A 26,482-nucleotide genomic window follows, 5' to 3' on the forward strand; every position below is an offset into this window, starting at 1 on the left:
TCTACTGGGATTAACAGAATTTGTATACCTACAGATGCCCAAAAGTCATTTTTGTATGTGGATGTAGCTCAGTGGTCGAGCGCATGCTTTGCATGTATGAGGTCCTGGGTTCAATCCCCAGCATCTCCAAGCTATGTTAAAGCTTTAATGCATTTTCAGCAAGTTTGAGTAAAAGCCTTTCAGTTTGGTCCTCTACCATTTTTGCCATGGGGATGTAGCTCAGTGGTAGAGCGCATGCTTTGCATGTATGAGGTCCTGGGTTCAATCCCCAGCATCTCCAAATGCTGCTCAATGTTTATTGCGTTTCATGCAAAAGGCTTCAATTCAATCCTTATATTTGCCCTCTACTGGGATTAACAGAATTTGTATACCTACAGATGCCCAAAAGGCAACCTTTTCAGTAGGGATATAGCTCAGTGGTAGAGCACATGCTTTGCATGTGTGAGGTACTGGGTTCAATCCCCAGCATCTCCAAGCTCTCTTAACGCTTTAATGCATTTTCAGCAAGTTTGAGTAAAAGCCTTTCAGTTTGGTCCTACAGATCTACAGATCTACTGAGTAAAAGCCTTTCAGTTTGGTCTTGTGATGTGCCAGCTACTGGATTTAACAGCATTTGTATACCTACAGATGCTCAAAAGTCATTTTAGCAAAGGGGATGTAGCTCAGTGGTAGAGCGCATGCTTTGCATGTATGAGGTCCTGGGTTCAATCCCCAGCTTCTCCAAATGCTGCTCAATGCTTGTTGCGTTTCATGCAAAAGAGCTTCAATTCTTTCCTTTTATGTGCCCTCTACTGGGATTAACAGAATTTATATACCTACAGATGCCCAAATGTCATTTTTGTATGGGGATGTAGCTCAGTGGTAGATCGCATGCTTTGCATGTATGAGGCCTTGGGTTCAATCCCCAGCATCTCCAAGCTATGTTAAAGCTTTAATGCATTTTCAGCAAGTTTGAGTAAAAGCCTTTCAGTTTGGTCCTCTACCATTTCTGCCATGGGGTTGTAGCTCAGTGGTAGAGCGCATGCTTTGCATGTATGAGGTCCTGGGTTCAATCTTTAACTACCTATTTATCAGACTTTTGACCTACGTGTGTAGTCATTACAATGTCTGCAAACATCTACTACTTATTACACAAACGTTATCTTGAGTAAAAGCACTTGTAACTACACACAAACAAAGCACACCTTTTATCAGGGGATGTAGCTCAGTGGTAGAGCGCATGCTTCGCATGTATGAGGTCCTGGGTTCAATCCCCAGCATCTCCAAGCTCTGTTAAAGCTTTAATGCATTTTCAGCAAGTTTGAGTAAAAGCCTTTCAGTTTGGTCTTGTGATGTGCCAGCTACTGGATTTAACAGCATTTGTATACCTACAGATGCTCAAAAGTCGTTTTAGCAAAGGGGATGTAGCTCAGTGGTGTTGAGTATCTTGAGAGTCTATTGTAGCATTGTCAATGTAATATTCTAGGCGATCCAAGTCCTAATTATAATCCAGTTTTATTGTATTTGTGGGAGGTGAAGTGAGAGAGAAAAAAAAGGGGAAAAGTACGAAAAAGTTTCTAGCAGCGCACCGCCGCCATGTTGAGTCTCACACCGTCTCACTAGAGTTTAGTGTTCAAGGAACCATCAAGCCCGCTCCGGAACCATCAAGCCTACTCCTATGCTGTGTTTTCTAGACACCTCCTCAACATTTGTGTTTTTACATGTAGAAAAGTCAAAAAAGCGTGTGGCACTGTTCAGTTTCTCCCAGAAAGATGATGTGGGTTACAATAGCAAGAATATCCAATATCAACATTTTTCACAATCACAATAGAAAGTCCAACCACTGCCTAAAACTCAGAGAGCAAGATCCTCTAAATATCGCATCTAAACAAAACAGTTTATCAAGAACACATACAAACTCCAAAAGAACTTAGCCTGGAAGGAAACTGGTGTTCATGTTTGCCAACTAGTGGTTGAAGTAGTAAACTACCTGACTAGTGTATGCAACCCCAATGTGTCTGTTGTGCACTTTTTCCAGTGTTTCTAAAATGATTTAAATGAACAATAGTTACAAGATTTCAGTCCTTATATTATACACTAAATATAACATTCTTTTAAAACATTTTCCTATGGGTGCTCAAATTAGTCCAATTGCGAGATGACAGTACCTTGAAATGATAAGTATGACCATACTGGTTGCAAATACATACAAATATAACAGTTTTCAGTGCAAATCTGAGTTCAGTATGGAAACAGCTTTGGGAAAGAAACTGTCCCTGAGTCTATTTGTTCTGGCAGCTATAGACCTATGCTGCCAGAAGGCAGCAAGTTAAAGAGATGAAAACCGGGGTGAGTATTGTCCTTTAAAATGTTCCTAGCCCTGCTGAGACAGTGGGCGTTATGAATGGAGGTAATAGAGGGGAAAGGGCAGAGGGCAGCCGATGGTCACCTTCTGCAGTCTCTTCCTGTCAGCTTCTGTGCAGCTACTGTACCACACAGCGTAGGTCAGCAAGCTCTCGATGGTGGCTTGATGGTATACATTCATTCCACACAGACTGATATATTTCAAGTGTTTATTTCTCTTAATTTTGATGATTATAACTGACAACTAATGAAAACCCCAATTCAGTGTCTCAGAAAATTAGAATATTGTGAAAAGGTTCAGTATTGAAGACACCTGGTGCCACCCTCTAATCAGCTAATTAACTCAAAACCTTTAAATGGTCTCTCAAGGCCTGTCCACACGGAGACGCGTTTCGCTGTATACGCATACATTTTTTATCGTATTGGTGTTTCATCCACACGGATCCGGCGTTTTAGGAGACTGAATCCGCTATTTTTTGAAACCGGGTCCCAAAGTGGATAAATCTGAAAACGACACCCTCGCGGTTTCGTGTGTACAGCCAATACGTTTATTTTGTGAAACGATGATGTCATCACATCACGTGTCGGCTGCGTCACACGTAACAGCAACAACAATAATGGCGGACTACATGATTGCGTTCGTGTTGCTACTAAGCCTACTAGCTTTATTACAGCAAAATCTATTGCTTCTATGCAACTGTTATGAGCAACAAGCGATAATGTTCGCATCTTCGTCTTCTTCTTCTTAGTTCGTATACAGCGCGCAAGGTTATGTGCATGCTCAAAGTCTTCTTCTCCGTGTATAGCGTATCTCTATGGCAGAATTACAGCACCCCACACTGGTCTGGCATATATACTACACCGTTTTCAGTGGTTTCGTGTTTACGGAATTTTTTTTTAGAACGAGGAAAAAAAATGATGGGATAGGGAACGCACCGGCTTCGTGTGGACGGAGCCTCAGTCTAGTTCTGTAGGCTACACAATCATGGGGAAGACTGCTGATTTGACAGTTGTACAAAATACGACCGTTGACACCTTGCACAAGGAGCACAAGACACAAAAGGTTATTGCAAAAGAGGCTGGCTGTTCATAGAGCTCTGTGTCCAAGCACATTAATAGAGAGGCGAAAGGGAAGGAAAAGATGTGGTAGAAAAAAGTGTACAAGCAATAGGGATAACCGCACCCTGGAGAGAATTGTGAAACAAAACTCATTCAAAAATGTGGGGGAGATTCACAAAGAGTGGACTGCAGCTGGAGTCAGTGCTTCAAGAACCACTATGCACAGATGTATGCAAGATATGGGTTTCAGCCGTCATATTCCTACAGGACTTGGCACCTGCACACAGTGCCAAAGCTACCAGTACCTGGTTTAAGGACCATAGTATCCCTGTTCATAATTGGCCAACAAACTCGCTTGACCTTAACCATATAGAAAATCTATGGGGTATTGTGAAGAGGAAGATGCAATACACCAGACCCAACAATGCAGAAGAGCTAAAGGCCACTATCAGAGCAACCTGGGCTCTCATAACACCTGAGCAGTGCCACAGACTGATCGACTCCATGCCACGCCGCATTGCTGCAGTAATTCAGGCAAAAGGAGCCTGTGTGCTGTACATGCTCATACTTTTCATGTTCATACTTTTCAGTTGGCCAAGATTTCTAAAAATCCTTTCTTTGTATTGGTCCTAAGTAATATTCTAATTTTCTGAGACACTGAATTGGGGTTTTCATTAGTTGTTGGTTATAATCATCAAAATTAAAAGAAATAAACACTTGAAATAAATCAGTCTGTGTGGAATGAATGTATACATTATACAAGTTTCACTTCTTGAATGGAATTAGTGAAATAAATAAACTTTTTGAAGATATTCTAATTATATGATCAGCACCTGTAATTATAAGCACTTTCATAAAAAGGGTGCAATGAGTTGATGTAATGTAAAATGTAAAAGCATTAACAAATTACTTTCAACAGGGAATAATCAGGAGGAAACGAATGCAGTGGAGTGAAAATTCTTGTTCATGTCACATGAAAATCGACATTGTCCTGACTTCTGAAAATAGAACATGAAAGAAAATGTATAGCTTATTCAGACAAACCGACGGATGAAGATTATGTAGCACAACCTTATGATTTTAAATTATTTTTGTCTTTTAGAGTAGAACCTCCCCAAACCAGGAATAGCTCCTATAATTTAAAGCACACTAGGCTAAAGAAAAAGGTGGATTCTTTGAATTAGCTAATATAAAGGCAGGATGAGGGCGTTGTTTCTGTGACAACTCTCTGACACCCGGGCTGCGTTCAGCCCCGACAAATTGTTTTTTAAACGTAAAAGGTGGTGCGTTGAACACCCTGTTCTGATGACGCATGAGTTGCAACTATAAGCAGCTGAGAAGGCTATTATTTGTGTTCTTTTTGAAGAATTTTCGGAGCCTAAAATCGGTATATGTGTTAAACACTGCAAAATACACTCAATGTTACAGTCACTATATAAAACAATGTACAAACAATTACATCATCATGTTGATATTCTATATTGTTTGGCCTACTATAAAACTCTTACAACAAACATGTCTTCTAATAATATCTTATGGTCCGGATGGTCTACTACTTATGCCGCGTTCCAGGCAACTCGTTACTCGTGTTTTTCCAGCCTTCTACCCGTGAAAGTGCATCCGAACGGCAGTCAAACCCGTGTCTTCCCACTCGTGAACTCGTACTAGATCGATGTACTCCCAGTTCCGAGTTCTGACGTGACATAGCCCGCAAAACCACTATGCCAGCACCTAGGGGTGCGTTGTTTGTGCAAGTGGTACACAGTAAAAAAAATTGACTTTAGGACAATATAACATTGCAAACAAATGAATAATACTGTAATAATAATTAAGGCGCTCAGGCAGTTTGGGGTGACTTGCCTGGAACGCAACAAAGTCGTGAGTCGTGATTTGAAGTCCTGATTTACAAGCTCAAAAACCTGCCTGGAACGTAACATTAACTTCAGAATTAGAAGTGCGGATTAATGCGCACTCTAACGGCCAATGCCGCGTTTCAGGCAATTACCCATGTTTTTCCAACCTTTTACCCGTGAAAGTGCACTAGAACTGCAGTCAAACCCGTGACTTCCCACCTGTGAACTCGTACTAGATGGATGTACTCCCAGTTCCAAGTTCTGACGTCACATAGCCCGCGAAACAACAATGGCAGCTGCTAATGGTGCGGTGTTTATGCAAGTGGCACACGGTGAAAAAATAGACATAATGTAAGACATAATATAAGATAATATAGCCTAATAATAAATGCGCTCAGGCAGTTTGTCGTGACTTGCCTGGAATGCTACAAGTCATGATTTTACGGGCTCAAAAACCTGCCTGGAATGCAGCAATTGTGAAAAAATTTGGCTGTACATTGTGTCAACATGTATTTAATCTTTAAGCCACTGGGAAACAGGAGGATATTTAGCAGACTTCCAATGCAACAATAACAGACGTCTCGCTAATAAGGATGTGAAAGCTATTATATCCTTTTGTGTAGAATTAAGTGAAAGTGAGCAATCAGGAATTGCAAATATAGCAATCAGAGGACAAGGTTGGAGAGTTACCCCCAGAACAGTTGACATAATAGCAAAATAACCTGTCCAGAAACCTTCCAGCTTAGGACACAGAAAAAAAACATGTGACTAAGGTGACAGGGAGAGCCATGGCATTTATCACATTTGTTTTCCACTTCCGTATACAGTTCAGAAAGTCTAGACTTAGAAAAATGTGCCCTATGTATGACCTTAAATTGAATAAGTCCAAGACGAGCACAAGAGGTGGAAGACCGTACCCTCTTTATAGCCTGTTCCCAGGACTCCTCATGTATTTGCATTCCTAGTTCCCCTTCCCATGTATGCTTAAGCTTAACATTTGAGTGGTTAAGAGACAGGATAGTATCATAGAGTTTCGAAATGGTTCCTCTATGATGGGGAATAAATGATAGCATAATTTCCCACTGCTGTTCTGAAGGTAAAGAGGGGAAATTAGGGAAACACTTGGCAACAAAATTTCGAATTTGAAAATAGCGAAACAGATGAGTAATGGGGAGACCATAACGAGATGACAAATTGGCAAAACTATCGAAGACACCATCCACATATAAATATTTAAATTGTACCATGTCACACCACACGGAGAATGTCGATTCTAGGAGTGATGGGGGAAACAAATGGTTGTCATTTAGAGGACCCGAGGAAGATGCCATTACAAATTTAAAGTGCCGTCTGAACTGAAACCAGATCTTAAGTGTGTTAAGAACCACCTGATTATCAGTATACAGAGAGGGTTTAATGGGTAAAGAAGAATAGAGCAAAGCAGGTATAGAAGATCCCTTACAGGATGACAGCTCCAATTTACACCAAGAGGATCCAGAAGAATTTAGCCAGTAGCAAAGTTTATGGATGTGAGCAGCCCAGTAGTAAGCTAGAAAATTAGGTAATGCAAGTCCTCCACTAAATCTACATCTCTGCAGTAAAGTTTTACGAACCCTAGGTGGCTTCCCTCCCCAAATAAAAGAACCAATGATCTTGTCCAGTGAGACAAAAAATGTTTTGGCAAAAATAAGGGAATCGAGTGAAATAAAAATAGAAATTTTGGTAAGATATTCATTTTAACAACATTAATCTTACCGATATGACTGGGGGAGATTACTCCATCTTTGAATATCAGATGTAATCCTAGTCAAAGGGGAGTAAAATCAGCTGATTTAAGGCCAGATAAAGAGCAAGTCACGTTTATCCCTAAGTATTTAAACCCCGATGGACTAAGATGAAAAGGTAAATTGGATTGTTGAAGATGACATGCAGCCGTATTAATGGGAAAACACTCACTTTTCCCCAAATTTAATTTATAATCTGAAAACGAGCTGAAGTTCTCCAGAATACCTAAAACAGCAGGGAAGGAGAATGCAGGATCAGTTATATATAAGGTTACCACTTTTAATACCTAAAAATAAGGGAAGCATTCGGGGGGGGGGGGGGGGGCGTCAGGACGTCCTGAATAAGAACTGATCATTGTTTTTTTTTCTACTTTTTAGAAATGGGGTCTATATACCCCGTTAAAATGTAATCATGTCCCATATCTCAAAAATGCTGCAGTAAAAAGGTTTCATATGAGTTTTGCATATAATATGGGCCGTCCTGAATAAGAACTGATCATTGTTTTTTTTCTACTTTTTAGAAATGGGGTCTATATACCCCGTTAAAATGTAATAATGTCCCATATCTCAAAAATGCTGCAGTAAAAAGGTTTCATATGAGTTTTGCATATAATATGGGACGTCCTGAATAAGAACTGATCATTGTTTTTTTTTCTACTTTTTAGAAATGGGGTCTATATACCCCGTTAAAATGTAATCATGTCCCATATCTCAAAAATGCTGCAGTAAAAAGGTTTCATATGAGTTTTGCATATAATATGGGCCGTCCTGAATAAGAACTGATCATTGTTTTTTTTTCTACTTTTTAGAAATGGGGTCTATATACCCCGTTAAAATGTAATAATGTCCCATATCTCAAAAATGCTGCAGTAAAAAGGTTTCATATGAGTTTTGCATATAATATGGGACGTCCTGAATAAGAACTGATCATTGTTTTTTTTTCTACTTTTTAGAAATGGGGTCTATATACCCCGTTAAAATGTAATCATGTCCCATATCTCAAAAATGCTGCAGTAAAAAGGTTTCATATGAGTTTTGCATATAATATGGGGCGTCCTGAATAAGAACTGATCATTGTTTTTTTTTCTACTTTTTAGAAATGGGGTCTATATACCCCGTTAAAATGTAATAATGTCCCATATCTCAAAAATGCTGCAGTAAAAAGGTTTCATATGAGTTTTGCATATAATATGGGACGTCCTGAATAAGAACTGATCATTGTTTTTTTTCTACTTTTTAGAAATGGGGTCTATATACCCCGTTAAAATGTAATAATGTCCCATATCTCAAAAATGCTGCAGTAAAAAGGTTTCATATGAGTTTTGCATATAATATGGGCCGTCCTGAATAAGAACTGATCATTGTTTTTTTTTCTACTTTTTAGAAATGGGGTCTATATACCCCGTTAAAATGTAATCATGTCCCATATCTCAAAAATGCTGCAGTAAAAAGGTTTCATATGAGTTTTGCATATAATATGGGACGTCCTGAATAAGAACTGATCATTGTTTTTTTCTACTTTTTAGAAATGGGGTCTATATACCCCGTTAAAATGTAATAATGTCCCATATCTCAAAAATGCTGCAGTAAAAAGGTTTCATATGAGTTTTGCATATAATATATGGGCCGTCCTGAATAAGAACTGATCATTGTTTTTTTTCTACTTATTAGACTCTAAAGTCTAATAATGTCCCATTTCTCAGAAAAGAACCGTCAAGTACACCAATAAATAAAACGGATATTAAAGCAGAAATGCAAATAAATAAGTAAGTAAAAATTCACGAGCATTTTGTAGTATTATCTCTCAGTCCTGGGCGTCTAAATGTAAAGCGCTCTGCTCTGCAAGCGCGATCGCTCTGTGTTGTTTCTGAAACTACCGTAATCACTGTAATATGCGCGCACACTTAAAATCAATCGCGGCTGGCTTGACCGTGTTTTTCTGAACCGCGGCTGGCTTTACCGCAGTGAGTATTAGTACGGAGCCCCTTACGTCACCTGTAGAAGAAAAATAATTAATCCGTGTGGACGGTTTTGCAATTCGTTCCCTCAGTTTATAAACCGTACCCACGGATTAATTATTTTTCTTCTACAGGTGACGTAAGGGGCTCCGTATTTTTGCATGAGACGCTGCTTTAAAAAAAATTATAAAAAATACGGGACAAAATCCGTCCCGTATGGATTCAAAACGGGACGCACAATTTCATTCTCAAATACGGGACGATTCCGTATTTTAAGGGACGGGTGGCAACCCTATCAAATCATCTGCATACAATGATAATTTATGTTCAATTGAATACATGTATTTAAATAATAATATTATGAGCGTAACAATTTGAGTAAAAAAAAAAAAATGTAAAAATAAATGTTTTTGTATGTCCCCGTTTGTTCCCGCCCGCTCACTGGCGTCAGGTGATGGGCTGTCTCAATATTTTGTTGTGGAAGAAATCTGTTTGTGGCACAGCCGAATAGGCCATCTAACTTTAAATGGCAAGCAATACCAACAACTCTTGGAAAACAACCGTTATAATCAGCACCTCGCCTCAGGTTTGAGAAAAAAAAAATACAGTTTTACTGTATGATAACGGATTTATTGACGGATTGAAACCCTTCGGCTATCACCGTCGCTTACTTTCTATTATGAATTAACTATTTTATTTATTTATCAAGACAAAAACACAACAAACACAGCACTGCATTGAAATACAATAAAGGAAAGAGGCTAAATCAATGTTTATGATATGTAACAATAAACAAAATCTTAACATAAAAGACGTCAAATCTAGATAACATGCACTCTGCTCATGTTTTGTTTTCGCAGTGTGACGAACCCTCGCAGATTCTTCTAGCGCAGCATCACAGGATTCGCCGCTCGGACAGCATTTTGTCCTCTGCTTTCGTTTTCCCCTCGTCAGGTAGAAAGTAGTAATTTCATCAGTACATTTAATCCTTTTATCAAGATAATGTCCAACTGAATTTTCACTTTTTTTCACTCAAATAATAACGAATGTGCCGCTCAATGCTTACGCTAAGAAAAACTGCGTGGGTAATTTTAAGAATGTGTATAGCGAAGATATTCGAGAAACTCTGCTTGTAGGAGGGATAAATTGTATATTTTCTTACTCCTCTTTATTTGTGAATAGACCTTTTTTGTTTGTTACTGACTAATCATTAAAGTAAGGTTTGAAAATATCGGTTTACTTAAATATAACCTACATAGAGTGCTGCAGTGGTGACATACTGCATTTTTTGTAGCTCAACCTGGAAGTTAAGCGCAGCCCTGCAGAGTTTTGCTTTGACCATAATCAAACACACCTGAACAAGCTAATCAAGGTCTGAAAGGTTACTGGGAAGCTACAGGCAGGTGAGTTTTTATTAGTGTTGAATCTTAACTCTGCAGGACTGCGGCTCTCAAGGCCTGCTTAGACCAGTGGTATCCAATGCATGTCTCAGTGTGAACTTTGAATGAATGGCATGGTTTTGCTGTGTTTTCAGCAGTGTTGCCAGATCGGTTTGACGATTTCCAGCCCAAAAGCTCACCAAAACCCGCCCAAATTTTAACTGCCAAAATAATGAGAATTTTATTGCCATGTCAATGTTGAAAAGGACCATTTTTATCTCTTTAAAAAAAGAATAATATAAAAATAAAATAAAGATAAATCAATTTAACAGGAATATGGATCAAAATATGAAAATATGCGTAAAATGTCTTCTTTTCAAAGTGGAAATTAACCGATGACTTTAACCTTTGGAAAAACACATGCATCATTTTCAATGTCCACAGTAAAAATATGCTAATTTCTGCACAATAAAGTGATGAGAAACAAATGTAATGTAGCTGGCATTTACGTTCATGCACACACCCACGTTTTCTTATTTCAGTTACAATTATATTTAGAAGTCTTCTATTCATCTCTCATGTGTAATCCACTTAGACTTTTTATCGTGTAATTTATATTTAGGTCACTTTGCCATCGCAATTACTTAAAATAAGCTGCATATTCAAAATCTTGCCCGTTATAGGGCCAAAACCCCGTCACTCACAAGTCATCACATCTCAGTAACGTAAAAGACGTAAATTGATTGACAGGTCTCTGTTAAACTAAATCAGTAAGGGTTGCGTTAAGCAAAAATGAGTTGATGACTGCACTACACATTATATTACTGTGATACTTTGAGCTCGAAGGTATTAAAATAACAATGACTAATGATAAAAGCGAAGAAAAAAGCAGCTGATTGGGCGGCTTTTATTTTTTAAAGCAGCCCAAATTTTGTCTACCCGCCCAATGCTGTATTCTCCGGTCCAAGCCGATCAAAAGAAGCCCAATTGGGCGGAAACCCGCCCAATCTGGCAACACTGGTTTTCAGCATTTGTGTATCAATTTATACGGACATGAACGCATAAATTTCATCTCCAGAGCTGCTCTATGAGTCACTTTTCACCAGCTTTTCACTGTTTCATTAGATAAAAACTGCTGAAAACACGCTGACACTAAAACTAAAATGGAAAGATCTTCACGATAAACCGGCAAAATAAAAATTTGTTTTAACTTTTAAGAAATGTCACAAAACCAAGTTATTTTTTTAAATTAATTTGTACAGTTCTGTTGTGCAGAATCCTAATTGACAAAAAATAAATATTGTGGTTGTAAATTACTTTTCATTTGATTAAATTTGTAAAGATTGATTGAACTTTAAGTATTCATTTTATTAGACATCTTTTTATGATAAATTTGTATTGAATCGTAAAAAAAGATTCAAGGAAATGTTTTCAGTGTAAGATAATGCACATATTTCTATAATTTTTTTCTGGAATATGTATTGGCTTTGATTGTTGTTATATATCAAACAAGTCCTCTAGACTATTTTATCCCTTCATGTAGCCCTCACTCAGACAAAAAAAAAATCAATTTGCTTCGGATTGCTACAGAATGTAAGCTTTTGTTCATATTATGATGTTCTGAAATGAACACTTTGAAGTTTGCAGCCTAAGTACAATTGGGAGAAATAAAAAGCTAAACATTTTTTTGCCTTCCTGTGACTTTTCTGTTGCATAGGAACGGCTTTCATGCTGGTCACCCCGGAGGAGTTTCCAGCTAAGCTTGAGAATGCAGAATTTTTTGAGAGAATTGAGAAGTTTGTGCAGGTCCATAGAAACAGCTTTCTTCTGCTTCAAGCCCCAGTCCACGGAAAAAGGGAGTGGGAGATTTTATCATCAGTGCAGAACAGGTGCATAATGAATTGAAAACTACAAATGCACAACCTTATTTTAAAAGTAAGCACCCTATCTTGCATACATAACCAAACTGTTCTATGCATGACATCTGGAGATCCACTCAGACTCAGAATAAAAAACGTGTGTAGCTTAATTATTTTCCAAAAATGACTAATATTAATAATAACCAATGAACCACACTTTCACTCGGTTCCAGTTTTCTTTCAAAACTCTTTTAATCTACTGAGCTGGAAAATGTGATAAAATTGTGTAATTCTGATGTTTTATTTTTGCACAGATTTCTTGGCTGTAACCTCAGAGTCATACCTGTGCACAGTGCAGCTGATGTAGTGAAGGGAATGCTGGCCATTGCAATGGTAAGTTGTAATGCTTTTCTACAATTCAGTGTGAATGATTCAAATGCTTTATTAATTATTTTAATTTTCTAGAAATCTTTTAATTTTATAGTGAACGCTGTATCAAGATTAATTATGGGCTTTTAAAGGTCCCATATCGTACACATTTCTGGAGGTTTATTTTATTTGTTGATGTCCTTAAGAATATATATTTGCGGTATAAGTGCCAAAATCCATCTCAATATATTTTTACAGCTCCTTTTTTAGGAGCTCTGTCAAAAACAGGTCGATTTTGGCCCATCTAATTAATATTCATGAGCCTCTCTTCTGATTGGCCTGTTGTTTTCTGAGTGACGCACAACCAGGCCAATCACAGGTAACTACGGTCATGTATGCTGTAAGCGTAAGCGAGCTCAGAGCTCAGAGAGAGCTGATACTCAACAGGATATTTTAGAATGATCATTAATGTTTTTTCTTTTACAAACACCGAATGCAGTAGGCTACATAACTGTTGCTTTAGTAAAGCCCCTTTCACAATGCGCGCTGATTCTGGAAAATTACGGGAACTGTGTGAACCAAAGCCAGAACCTAAAGGCAGTGTTGTAGTAATGATGCACGTTATCAAGCGACTCTTCACAACGAAAAATAACGTTACGTGCAAAGTGGAATGTAGCAGCGATCATCAGGCAGAGCCAGCTCCTCACTATCAGCGCTGAAGCACAGTTTGTTCAGGTTAGTTTCAGTTTAGTGAAACGTACGCGTCGCATTACATCTCACATCCAAACGTCACATGTCTTTATGGTTTGTGTGTAAAGCACGCACAGATTCCGGAAAACAACTGTGAATGAACCAAATTAAACAATTCCGGAACAAATCATGGGACACATTATCCGTGTATTTACCGGAATCGCTGTGTGAAAGAGGCTGAAGTTGACGTGCCGCTGGTCTCTTATATTCACGTTGTTCTGAAGCCTGTGTAATGATCGTAGCTTGACATCTATCGACTGAACAGGGTTTTCTCCACTTGTTTTCCTGTTGTTGTTGCTCAATGGAATGGATGCGTTGTTGTCTGGGGGTTTGACAAAAGGAGGGTGGGACGTTGGTTTGTGACTGAAGGCGGTGACTTGAGTCGATCGGACGTCACATCGTTACGGAAGTCACAGTGGCTCATGAAAATGAACAGCTACTTTAAGCAGGCTGTGTGCAGTTTACTGTGGATTGACTGTTTTGAAACTCATATGGTAGTTAGATAGCCCCTAGACCTTAGTTATCATGAAAAAAGCCAGGAAATTTTGATTTTGACGATATGGGACCTTTAATGTACATTTTTATTTAACATCAAGAACAGTGCTCACTTTACAAGCATAAAATAGTAAAATTGCATATAAGAACTTAATAAACATGCATGCAAAAACGTTTAATGGCCTTTTTATTCCAGGCCTCAAGTAAACCCAATGTGGAGAATTTGAGAGATCAGATGTCTTTGGCCTGTACTTACATCATTGATCATAGCCCAGTTTGGAAGATGCTTCAAGAGTGAGATTTACTTTATGTTCCTCTCCATTTATGTTCTTATTGCTTGTTTTGAACAGCAGATGTCAGTATTGTTTCATAGTAAGTTATGTCAAAACTGGTAATTGCCATTCATTCTTGGTTGGGTAGCCTTGTTAAAACATTTTCTTCCAAAATAGTTCATACAAAGAACAAAGTATAAACATTGTCTGAGGAAAAATGTAATAAATAAATAAATGTAATAAAGATAAATTAATTAATTAATTAATAAATACATTATTTAGTTCAGAAAGCAGTAATTATCCCCGTTTCATTTTTGACCGTCCTCAATGATTTCCTCGATGCGGACCACAAGGCTTTCCATTAAGTCATATGTGACCAGGGCGCACTGCAAGACCTGCAAATGATATGTTTAGTATGACTTACTGTCAGAATTTTTAAAAACAGAATTCAGATGAAAGTAGTACTGATAATCTAACCTTATCCTGTGCCTCACATGGCATGTTGCCAAGTTTCTCCCTTTTCACAATCAAGCTCTGGACTAATCTCTTCCCAGAGGCCTCCTTAAATTCTGCAGGGAAAAAAAGATGTTGCTACAAGTCAAAATCCATTTTCTTTACTATACAATAGTTACCAATTAACAGAGAAAGAATACGAAGTATGTATTACCTTTAGCCTTGATCTTTTTGTCCTCTCGAAGTCTTTTTAACTCTGTCCCATAGTATGATTTTGACATGCTTAGACATACTCGTAATAATTTTGAGTAACTGTCTGCAATGTGGCACAGGTCTGTCCATATTCCAGTCTGAAAATAACAGGGTGGGTCTTAATAATAGAACATGATGAAAATATACAGTTGAAGTCAAAAGTTTACATACACCTTGCAGAATCTGCAAAAATGTTTATTATTTTACTAAAATAAGAGGGATCATACAAATAGCATGTCATTTATTATACTGACCTGAACAAGATAGTTCACTTAAAAGACGTTTACATATAGTTCACAAGAGAAAATAAAAGTTGAATTTATAAAAATGACCCTGTTCAAAAGTTTACATACACTTGATTCATAATACTGTGTGTCCTTAACAGTTAAACTGCCCACTGTTCTTCAGAAAAATCCTTTAATTCCCACAATTTTTTTTGTTATTTTAGCATTTTTGTGTATTTGAACCCTTTCCAAAAATGACTGTATGATTTTGAGATCCATCTTTTAACATTGAGGACAACTGAGGGACTCATATGCAACTGTTACAGAAGATTCAAATGCTTACTGATGCTTCAAAAGGAAACACAATGAAAGAACCGGGGTGTAAACTTTTGAACAGAATTAAGATTTTTCTTATTTTTGCCTAGATCTTTTTTTTTCTGTTAATATTGCCTTTCAGAAGCTACAGAAGATATATGTTTCCCAGAAGACAAAATAAAAGTTACATTTACCCTGATCTTCAAATTTAAAAAGTTTGACTCCCTTTTAAGATCCCTCTTATGTTAGTAAAATAATTACCATTTTCTAGATATTACAAGGTGTATGTAAACTTTTGACTTCAACTGTAAGTGTAATGCTATATATATATATATATATATATATATATATATACATACAGTCGTGGCCAAAAGTTTTGAGAATGACACAAATATTAGTTTTCACAAAGTTTGCTGCTAAACTGCTTTTAGATCTTTGTTTCAGTTATTTCTGTGATGTACTGAAATATAATTACAAGCACTTCATACGTTTCAAAGGCTTTTATCGACAATTACATGACATTTATGCAAAGAGTCAGTATTTGCAGTGTTGGCCCTTCTTTTTCAGGACCTCTGCAATTCGACTGGGCATGCTCTCAATCAACTTCTGGGCCAAATCCTGACTGATAGCAACCCATTCTTTCATAATCACTTCTTGGAGTTTGTCAGAATTAGTGGGTTTTTGTTTGTCCACCCGCCTCTTGAGGATTGACCACAAATTCTCAATGGGATTAAGATCTGGGGAGTTTCCAGGCCATGGACCCAAAATTTCAATGTTTCGCCTCACTGTGCATGCAGATGCGCTCACACCTGCCTGCTGCCATTCCTGAGCAAGCTCTGCACTGGTGGCACTCCGATCCCGCAGCTGAATCCTCTTTAGGAGACAATCCTGGCGCTTGCTGGACTTTCTTGGACGCCCTGAAGCCTTCTTAACAAGAATTGAACCTCTTTCCTTGAAGTTCTTGATGATCCTATAAATTGTTGATTTTGGTGCAATCTTAGTAGCCACAATATCCTGCCTGTGAAGCCATTTTTATGCAACGCAATGATGGCTGCACGTGTTTCTTTGCAGGTCACCATAGTTAACAATGGAAGAACAATGATTTCAAGCATCACCCTCCTTTTAACCGGTCAAGTCTGCCATTCTAACCCAATCAGCCTGACATAATGATCTCCAGCCTTGTGTTCGTCAACATTCTCACCTGAGTTAACAAGACGATTACTGAAATGATCTCAGCAGGTCCTTTAATGGCAGCAATGAAATGCAGTGGAAAGTTTTTTTCGGGATTAAGTTAATTTTCATGGTAAAGAAGGTCTATGCAATTCATCTGATCACTCTTCATAACATTCTGGAGTATATGCAAATTGCTATTAGAAAAACTTATGCAGCAGCTTTTCCAACTTCCAATATTTATGTAATTTTCAAAACTTTTGGCCACGACTGTAGTTGTGTTTTGATGAAATGTTGTAAAATCTTACAGATTTTTTTCTTTCCTGAATCAGTAAATACCGCAGGAGATTCAGAGACTCCATTACCCTTTAAAAAAAAATTTATTAAATATAGTCAGATATACAGTAATTAACATTTTAAGTGTTAATCAAAGTTGTCCTAAGACAAGAACATGTATTGTTTTGGTTTTAGGACAACTTTGATTAACTTTTTTGATCCACTTCAAATGTTAACTACTGTAGTCCTAAGACATTTATTTTGCTTAATACAGTGAGTTATGCAGAGCAGATGCATATTGTGGTAAAAGCTGACAGGTTTGTCATTTGCATATCAGCAGGATGAAGGAAGGCCTAAGTAATTTATATCCAGACAAGGTATGTCAATCACTCAGGTTTAGTATCATTTTAGGAATGACACAAGATCTGCCTCAAAATATTGGACTGCTCACCATCTGTTCTGCATTGTGGGATCATGGCAGTAAACCTGGACTGCACTCATAAATAAATGATGGTTAGGGATGGATTGTATCTTGTTAGTAGGAGATCTAACATTTAAAATAGAGACAGCTGCCATATGTGGAGTCTGTACTTGGGTTACGATTCATGTCAATGATTTGTTGATATAAAAGTTGATTAGATCCATCAAGACGCAGTTCTGAGCATTTAGTGGCTTGTCAGGCAATTGTTTTCCTTTATTAAAACCTCTTTGTAAAAATAAAAGTTTTCTTCACCTGTCCATCCCATTTAGCAAGTCGGTTTCATGGCCCTGTGGGAGAACGATAATATCTCTGAGCAGTGTGATGAGCAGAGTCCCCTCAAACCAGCTGTCTTCGTAACCTGACTTTGATAGCAAAAGAGAAAAATATTTGTATATATAACATCAGTGATTCAGTGTTAGTGAAAATGCCTTGGACAAGCAGACGGACAAGCTGCATGTGATACGTAACTGTAAGACATGTAATGTAATGTGTTTTGTGCATTACCTTTCTGCACCGTTCCACTTGATTCTTTATGTTTTTGATGATGGTACTTTCTACACCTGCATGAGGGCTAGTCTTCATGATGCGTCTTAGCGCATTTACAAAGGAGAAATAAGCAATTAATACTTTATATACAGTCAAGCCTGAAATTTTTTATACCCCTGGCAAATTCTGACTTAAAGATACTTTTATTCAACCAGCAAGACACAGGCTTCTCCCAAAAGATAATAAGATGATGTACAAGAGGCATCATTGTGGAAAAAAAATATTTCTCAGCTTTTTTTTTTTTTTTTTACATTTGAACAAAAAGTGGCATGTCCGTTGTCATGCTGAAATGTCCACTGGTGCCAAAGGCCAAGTTTCTCTGCAGACTGCCTGATGTTGTTGTTGAGAATTTTGATGTATTGCTCCTTTTTCATGGTGCCGTTTACTGTGATTAAGTACCCTGGTCCACCGGCTGAAAAACACCCCCAAAACATTGGGTTCTCACCACCATGTTTGACAGTGGGGATGATGTTCTTAGGGTTGAAGGCTTCTCCCTTTTTACGCCAAATGAAGGCTACATTATTGTGGCCAAACAATTGAATTTTTGTTTCATCTGACCATAAAACAGAAGACCAGAAGTCTTCTTCTTTGTCCAGATGAGCATTTGCAAAGGCCAAGTGGGCTTTTTTGTGTGCCTTATCTGGAGAAGTGGTGTCCTCCTTGGTCTGCGTCCGTGGAACCCAGCGGTGTGCAGTGTCCGTTGGCCTGTCTGCCTTGAGATGTTGCCAACAGCAGAGCCCAGATTCATCAGGATGGCCTTGGTGGTGATTCTTGGATTTTTTTTTTTACCTCTCACTATCCTCCTGGCCAGCACAGGTGTCACTTTTGGCTTCCGACCACATCCTCTACAATTTTTTTACAGTGCGAAACGTCTTGTATTTTATAATAATACTGCACTGTAGCCACTAGAACTTCAAAACATTTAGATATGGTCTTATAGCCCTTTCCTGACTTGTGAGCAGCCACAATGCGCAGCCGCAGGTCCTCAGTGAGCTCCTTTGTCTTAGCTATGACTGTCCACAAACCAACAGCAGAGAGATTTTGGGCTGTTTTTCACCTGTTGAGTATATTAAAACAGCTGTTCCCAATGAATCAGAGTAATTAGGATGCTTTAGAACAGCTTGGACTATTTGGAATGGTATAGAACTTTGGATTTTCCCATTGACTGTGACAGTTTGCAAAGGGTATGAATAAGTTTAGACATGCCACTTTTTCTTCTCATGTAAATAAAAGCTGAGAAATATTTTTTTCTACAATGATGCCTCTTGTACATCGTCTTGTTATCTTTTGGGAGAAGCCCATTTCATTTTCGGTCAAAAACAACTTGCTGGTTGAATAAAAGTAACTTTTTTTAGTCAGAATTTGCCAGGGGTATGAATAATTTCAGGCTTGACTGTATTTATGTAAACCAGAATATTGCATTCACATATTGATGGCAGTTTTAATTAAATAGATTTCTATTTAAAACTTTAATACCTGAAAAATGTGTGCTTCGCTTCACCATTAAGCTTCTCTATAAAGAGCTGGAATGCCACAAGACTTTTTTCTCTCTGAAATGGCCCAAACAAAAATCTGGCTTTAATTCACACAGATCAGATTTACTTGTAAAAGCAAGTTGTGTCTCATCCATACTTACCAAATGCTGGATAGGACAGTCAATCATAATTGTAATTAAGTTCTGTAAACAAATAACAAAAGTTCTCTTGTAAATTAGCACTGACGTTAAAAAAGTAAACATTTTTGTTTTTACAAAGGATGCACTAATTGTTAAAATTCTGGGAATAATTCTACCAATAAATCAAAAAATATCTTATATCAGCTGATAACTGACATGGAACCAATATATTGTGCATCCTTAGATTTCACCACCAAGACATTATGTATGTTTAATAAGTGGGTGATTTTATTTCTATATTCCATAACAATACATAGCATTGCTGCATACCTTTGGAACCTCATGAAACGATTTCAGCTCTAAGAGCTCCACTGGTAGACTGCAGTTTGTTACTCTTTCCAAACTTTTAACATGTAAGTCCTAAAAAATGCAAGAAATTACTATTCATTACTGAAAATTTAAGTTTGTACAGTTGAGGTCAAAAGTTTACATACACCTTGAAGAATCTGCAAAATGTTAAATATTTTGCCAAAATAAGAGGCGTCATACAAAATGCATGTTATTTTTTATTTAGTACTGACTTGAATAAAATATTTCACATAAAAGACATTTACATATAGTCAGCAAGAGAAAATTAATAGCTGAATTTATGTATGTTTTGTGTATTTGAACTCTTTCCAACAATGACTGTATGATTTTTAGATCACACTACGGACAACTGAGGGACTCATATGCAACTATTACAGAAGGTTCAATTGCTCACTGATGCAACACAACACATTAAGAGCTGGGGTGAAAACATTTTGAATTTGAAGATCAGTGTAAATTTAACTTATTTTGTCTTCTGGAAAACATAGTATCTTACGTAGCTTCTGAAGGGCAGTACTAAATGAAGAAAATATGATATTTAGACAAAATAAGAAAAAAAGTCTTCATTTTGTTCAAAAGTTTACACCTGGGCTCTTAATGCATTGTGTTTCATCCATTTTGTATGATCCCTCTTATTTTGATCAAATAATTTACATTTTACAGATTCTGCAAGTGTATAGTAACTTTTGACCTCAGCTGTACATATTTTTCTGTACTTGTAATAATAAATGTTTTGATGGAAGTTTACTCTACCAGTCCTTTCAATATCCATGATTCATCCTTTCTGTATAGGGTAAAAGGCAGGAAGGAAAGTCAGACTAAATACACGGTGCACTATTTTACTATTTTTATTTATTTATATTTTAATAATAAAAATTGTATTTACACACCTATTTAAAAGAAGATTGATGTATTCCATATTACACTGCAGGACGAAAACAGGGCTGAAATAAAATATTAAAATTAAACATTTATGTTAGAGCGCAGGTACATTAAAAATATAGCGGTCACATTAACACATGGTGTAAGTCTTTAAATTCTTTTAGTGCCACATGTGTCAGAAAGCTTTTGAGCATTAGAAAAACAAGATTATCAACTCTGCAAGTGAAGGGGATTTTTAACGCCTTTTGAAAGCCCAAGAGACCTGTGGCCTTAACAGTTCACACTGTCTTTGAGTCTGGTAAACACATGGTGAGATGAGGGAAAAAACACATTTTAAAGGCTTGAGCTCTAACTGCAACTTACCTAAAAACTGCAGGAAACACTTCTATGGCAATAAGCTGGACAAAGAGCAAGTAAGCCATACAAGCTCTTGATTCATTTAGAAGACAAGCATCTTTTTCCAAAAAAGTGTCTTCTTGTCCTCTCAAAGGATGGTAGAACAGGATTTTTGGCAGAGATTCTTGAATCACTGCTAGGATTGCCTAGTATTAGAAACATACTGATGTCAGGTCATCATTTTTCTAAAAGTACCGTGCCTAAAGACTAATAGTAAAAACAAAGTGAGTGATATCATTACCATTATTTCTGTGGCAAAACTCCACAAGGGTGAAATTTGTGTCATGTTCACCTCTCTGTCCAGCTGAACTTGGAGGAGAGGTTCCCTTAGACTCTTCATGCAACTGAGTCATTACATAAAGAAAGGAAAATATGAAAAATAGGTCAAATCACATGCATGTAATCAACAAAGGGTTACATATTTCTCAAAAATGTTAACCGACATCAGACTCTAACAATCAGCTATTTTTCACTTAAAACAACCCATAATATCTTCATTCATGTTTTACTACTTGAGAATCACTTGATCTCGCTTTGAATAAAATGACCAACATTAAAATCATTTAAACAATACAGACCAATAAATATCTTAATAGCCTTTGAACGTTTAGATGTGTGCCTCCGACGTGTAATATATCTCTGCTAGACACAATATATTTAACACTAAAAGTACAATATAGTTCTAAATCTGGAGGATCGCTCATTATAACTGTATATCATCATATCGCCCATCCCTAAAACTTGCTCTATGGTTTGACTTTCCTTAAAACAGTTTGAAACGATGTGTATTATAAGAGCTCTATACAAATAAATTTGACTTTGACTGGGTCAATGGTTTATTGACTGCATTAGTAAGAACAGGATTAAAAACATACAACTGAAGAAGAGTAGCTCTCAGTTCGGTGGCCACTGAGTTTGTGTCTTGATTCTTGACTTCCTGTACAAAGGGTTGTACAAAGGTCAGTACTGCAGTGCAGCATCGACAGAGCCCGTACACATCTTCCTGTTCCTGTTTGTGTGAGTAAGGTACAGGCAGTTTTGAAATCTGTTTCTGCAGAGAATCAAGGGCCAAAGCCAATCCATGGGCCTTCGACTCGTTCATTCTCATCAGCACTGGGTAGGGGTAGGGAACAAACAGAAAATTTGTTATTACTTGCAGTGGCAGTAGAGGGAGCCCTGTTTATTTGTGGCTTGTATTTTTTAAGTTGAAACAATTTGAAACTCTTTATACTGGTCTTCAGGATGCATGAGTATTATGGCTTTAGCTGTTGTTATACCTGACTGAATTAGAGGCATAAGAACAATGATGGAGTCTGCAACGGCATTTGGATCGGTTTCCTCCACTTGCTTAAGTAAAATATCGAGGACTTCTTTCACACTGCAGATCTGTAATACAATTGTTTTGTCATCATTCTACAGTAGTATTTAATACCATATTTTAATAAGTACAATCTTACCTGAACAAGTTTACTGAGAATGGCCTGACAGTTGGCAGGGCAGCAGTCCTTTCTCAGCACTTCATTCACCAGTGCAGGCAGTAGACCACAGCCCATAGACCTAACTATGTGCTGGGAAAAAAAATACTCTTTTACTTTTCATGGCATACTTGACATTTTTACTGTACTGTATTTATGAATGTAGCAAATCCATTATTTATTACATGTAGCTTCTGCACATGCTTGAAATTAAATGATTCACAATTGTCATGATGACAGTTTAGCATTTGAGGGACACTGGCAGTAAATTTTGAAATCAGTTGTTTGAAAATATTGTGTGTATTTGGTGCATTTAGGCTATGCTTTTAAAAACTCACTGTGGCACTTTCCTTAGTTTGTGCTACATTTGTGGAAGAGTGGAGCAGTACAAGAAATTGGTAAATCAACAGCACTTAATGGAGTGCTGCTCCTAAGAGGGCTTCCAGTGGAGCAAAAAAATCTGACTGGTTCTCTGCTAAACTGCATTCCCACACCCAAGGGTCAAGGGGGGCAGTCAGTTAGGAAGAATGACAAAGTGGCAGTTTAGCTGTGGTACAGCCCATCAAGTTCTTTTAATCCCAATGGATTGATGTCATAAATATGAGTTTGAATGGTAATGGTACTGTTTCGGTAGCCTGAAATTTAAAAGCACTGTAAAATCTAATTAGTTAACCTTACTTAAAAAAAAGCATGCAAACCAATTGCATTAAAGTTTTACCGAGTAAGCATTACTGTAATATATTACAGCTCTTTCCAGCTTTATAATATCAGTGAATGGGTGGTAATATTCAATAGTCCAATATAAGTCTTAAAAATGTGTCTATCCATCATTAAAACTACTCCACAATTAACTCCGGGATGATAATAATGGCCTCCTGAAATGAATTAATGTGTTTTTGTAAGAAAAAGATCTGTATTTAAACTTTATAAATTGTAATCTCTAGCTTTCACTAACACTGTATGTGCGTAAATAAGAGTGTGGCGTTCCAGCAAATGACATAGGATGTAGCCGTAGCGTAAGCTCCGGTAAGAATGTGTAGTCTTCCGAGAACCAAATTTTGTTTACAGGAACACAAAAAGCACAACACAAAAATCAGTCTCCTCTTGGCTTGTATCAAATCCTCTGTCATTTTTCTTCTTCTTTACATCTAATTTTGTAACCAGCGATTTGTTTTCCTATCTTCTATCGTCTGTGCTTCCACTTTTGTCACTTCTCACCGGAGCATACGCTACATCCTACATCATCCGCCATCTGCTAGGAAGCCCCTCTCTCATGAATGTGAGTACGACAGTTAGCAGAAGCTACAGACTACGGTTTATAAAGTTTTAAATATGAATATTTTTTTACAAACTCCCTGGAGCCACATGAGCCACTTTTTTATGATGGATAGATGCACTTTATTGGACTATTATTACCACCCATTCACTGCCATTATAAAGCTTGGGAGAGTCAGGACATTTTTAAATACAACTACAATTGTATTCTGAAAGAAGAAAGTCATATACACCAAGAATGTTTATAGGGTGAGTAAATCAGGGTAATTTTCATTACTGAGTTAACTATCCCTTTAAGTAAAGTCAACTAAAAAGTATTAATTAGGTCATTTGTTAGGTTTAACAGTGAGGTACCTTTTTGTTTGCAGTAGCGTGTTTCTCGATCGAGAAATACAAAATGAATGAGAAATATTTTGCAATAATTCACAATACAATAAGATCTAGTTCCACAAAGCCATTTGCACACTCTTCCATAATTTATTCCATCACTATTAAATTACTTAATATTAATTAATTACTTAATATGAGACCATTATAATACAATAAGATCTATAACAGGTTTTAAAAGCAGATTTACCTGATTGGCCTCCTCTTTTATGAAATCCAAGAGTTGAGAACTATCACCTTGGGCAATGCATGTATGACCAGCATTCAGAAAGAGCTCATGGTCCTCTGGTTTAAAGTCTTCAGTTGTTCTCTGAACATGTGGACACAAAAACATATGATACTGTAAATCTTGTACAATGTACAAACCATTCACAGCATGTTACCTTGTTTATGCCCTTTACAGTCATTACCATAATGTGTAACGAATTACACATATGCTTAACTTGATATAAATACGTACACAAAGTTTATAACAAATGCATATTGTAGTAAAACAAAAACATTTCGACCAAAAATGACACTTAATTTTCTGTTTCCTTACCCATCTTTGAACCACATCTTCTAGTTGATTCGCTGCCATTTTCAGAGCTGGTCTTTTCAAAAACAATCCATACAACTGACACTTCAAGGTCAGGATTATAACCGAGACTTTCCTGCTCAGGACGACATCTGCAATAAAATTTCAACACAAAAGAATAGAGCAGCTAGGTTTCTAACACAGGTCAGGGTGTTTGAAAAGAATGGAGCAAGAGGCAATCTGACAGGGGACCCTTGTAAACCTCTTAGTAAGCACTGCAGCTGAGTGTCTGCTAATAGGATTAAGATGGAGCAATCTGAAATAGATGGGACAAGACAGAACTCTCTCGAATCCCCTGGAAAACAGTCATCTGTGTTTCGATTATTATTTACAGTAAATTAATGTTTACTTAGTCAAATTTAGTTTGTTCAACTGACTTGCAGAAGCACAGTCTAAGTATAATTAATTAAATACTTTGCTGACTCACAATAATACTCTCAAATGAGCCCTGACGTTATTTAAAGGTCATGCCATGGAAATACTGAAAGCGCATCAGAAATTGCTTAGTAATCTTTGGCAAGCATGTGTGTACTGTCCCTTAGTTAAATCCCTATTAAGTCTAGTATTGCTCCAATGGACGTGTAATCTGATATGAGCCATGTCTTTGACTTTCTATATGGATAACTATTGTAGACCCTGATTTCAGGTGTATGGAGACAAACCAGGTTTGAGCAATAGGATTTAAGCAGCAGCTGCGAAGTTTGCTCTCTCTATTACAGTGTGGTGAAAGGCTTTAACAAAAGGCACAATGTAAATATAACAGGAAAGGACAGGCTGGTTGCATGTTAGCTTCAGATTTGCCTGTGGCTAATTGAAGACTGCTGATTTAGTGTTTTGACAGTGAACAGACTGCGTGTAATGAAAGTCGAGCTCAAAAAAAAGATCTCTCACCGTATGTTGACAGACAAACAGGTTTGTTGTTTTTGTGTGTTCGGCCCATGTCCTTTCGGACTCATTGTATGTTTACAAGGTGTTGCAAAGAGAATTTGAATGCAATTATTTAAGCCCTTATATATTAATATTTGTAAATCTACCCCACTAAGATGAATTATATTTTTTCCCAAATAAAAAAGCAGTCTTGTTTAATTTTCATTAACAAATAAACTATATTATCACTTCAGAATAGGGCTGTCACGATTCCTCGATTCAATCTGAGTATACTCAGTTTAATAAAAATTCTCGATTGCATTTTGCCTGTGTCGAGGAGCTGGCAAATACCAGTACAATCATAATAAAACAAAATGCGTTTGTGAATTCACAAACACTTCAATTTAATAAATGCGCCTTTAATTATTTACATGCGTGTAGGTTATGTATGTGCATCTCAGAGCAACTGTGTTCACAGAAAATGCTGCTCCACACAAACTGTTATCATTTACATGTGAAGCATTTCAAACTTTATTATACATTAATCTGGGAACACTGTTTCTTCAGCTTTTTATATTTAAACCTACGCAAACACAGGGGAATACATTAGGATCTTTCTCAATATGCTAACTGTTCATAGCGATTTCAAAATAAAAGTTTAAACCCTCACTCTGAGTTTACATGTTTTGATGTCCACATATTCGAAAAATTAAAGTAGCTGTAGCATTTCTGTTGTAAAGAAATGGTCAAATATTAAAGATTAAGTGGACATTTGACTTAAATATTGTTTAGTCAATATTA

General features: G+C 37.1%; 2 protein-coding genes and 5 non-coding genes across 7 annotated transcripts; 6 read left to right on the forward strand and 1 right to left on the reverse strand.

The window, feature by feature from the left end:
- The first annotated feature begins 57 nt into the window (after window positions 1–57).
- Window positions 58–129, forward strand: trnaa-ugc (transfer RNA alanine (anticodon UGC)). The gene has a single exon. It is a non-coding gene; the product is annotated as a tRNA-Ala (tRNA).
- A 79-nt stretch (window positions 130–208) lies between these two features.
- On the forward strand, window positions 209–280 carry trnaa-ugc (transfer RNA alanine (anticodon UGC)). Its single transcript has one exon. It is a non-coding gene; the product is annotated as a tRNA-Ala (tRNA).
- Window positions 281–651: 371 nt separating this feature from the next.
- Window positions 652–723, forward strand: trnaa-ugc (transfer RNA alanine (anticodon UGC)). The gene has a single exon. It is a non-coding gene; the product is annotated as a tRNA-Ala (tRNA).
- Window positions 724–844: 121 nt separating this feature from the next.
- On the forward strand, window positions 845–916 carry trnaa-ugc (transfer RNA alanine (anticodon UGC)). The gene has a single exon. It is a non-coding gene; the product is annotated as a tRNA-Ala (tRNA).
- A 277-nt stretch (window positions 917–1,193) lies between these two features.
- On the forward strand, window positions 1,194–1,265 carry trnaa-cgc (transfer RNA alanine (anticodon CGC)). Its single transcript has one exon. It is a non-coding gene; the product is annotated as a tRNA-Ala (tRNA).
- An 8,258-nt stretch (window positions 1,266–9,523) lies between these two features.
- On the forward strand, window positions 9,524–14,151 carry LOC141347540 (protein SPO16 homolog). The gene is made up of 5 exons (XM_073852541.1): window positions 9,524–9,583; window positions 9,858–9,951; window positions 12,094–12,265; window positions 12,550–12,628; window positions 14,046–14,151. The coding sequence occupies exons 1-5, from the start codon at window positions 9,524–9,526 to the stop codon at window positions 14,145–14,147; spliced, it is 507 nt and encodes a 168-aa protein (XP_073708642.1). The 3' UTR covers window positions 14,148–14,151.
- Window positions 14,152–14,356: 205 nt separating this feature from the next.
- glmnb (glomulin, FKBP associated protein b) lies at window positions 14,357–24,997 on the reverse strand. The gene is made up of 18 exons (XM_073852658.1): window positions 24,779–24,997; window positions 24,428–24,547; window positions 22,558–22,668; window positions 22,378–22,486; window positions 21,976–22,213; window positions 21,342–21,444; window positions 21,068–21,246; window positions 20,713–20,766; window positions 20,576–20,606; window positions 19,784–19,873; window positions 19,475–19,516; window positions 19,315–19,388; window positions 17,797–17,881; window positions 17,545–17,654; window positions 16,844–16,901; window positions 14,789–14,924; window positions 14,599–14,690; window positions 14,357–14,516 (listed from the first exon to the last, which is right to left on the reverse strand). Exons 1-18 carry the CDS (start codon window positions 24,815–24,817, stop codon window positions 14,430–14,432), a joined length of 1,758 nt encoding a protein of 585 aa, XP_073708759.1. The 5' UTR covers window positions 24,818–24,997; the 3' UTR covers window positions 14,357–14,429.
- Window positions 24,998–26,482: the final 1,485 nt, after the last annotated feature.

Source organism: Garra rufa, chromosome 12 (genome assembly GCF_049309525.1).
Source record: "Garra rufa chromosome 12, GarRuf1.0, whole genome shotgun sequence".
NCBI classification, from domain to species: domain Eukaryota; kingdom Metazoa; phylum Chordata; class Actinopteri; order Cypriniformes; family Cyprinidae; genus Garra; species Garra rufa.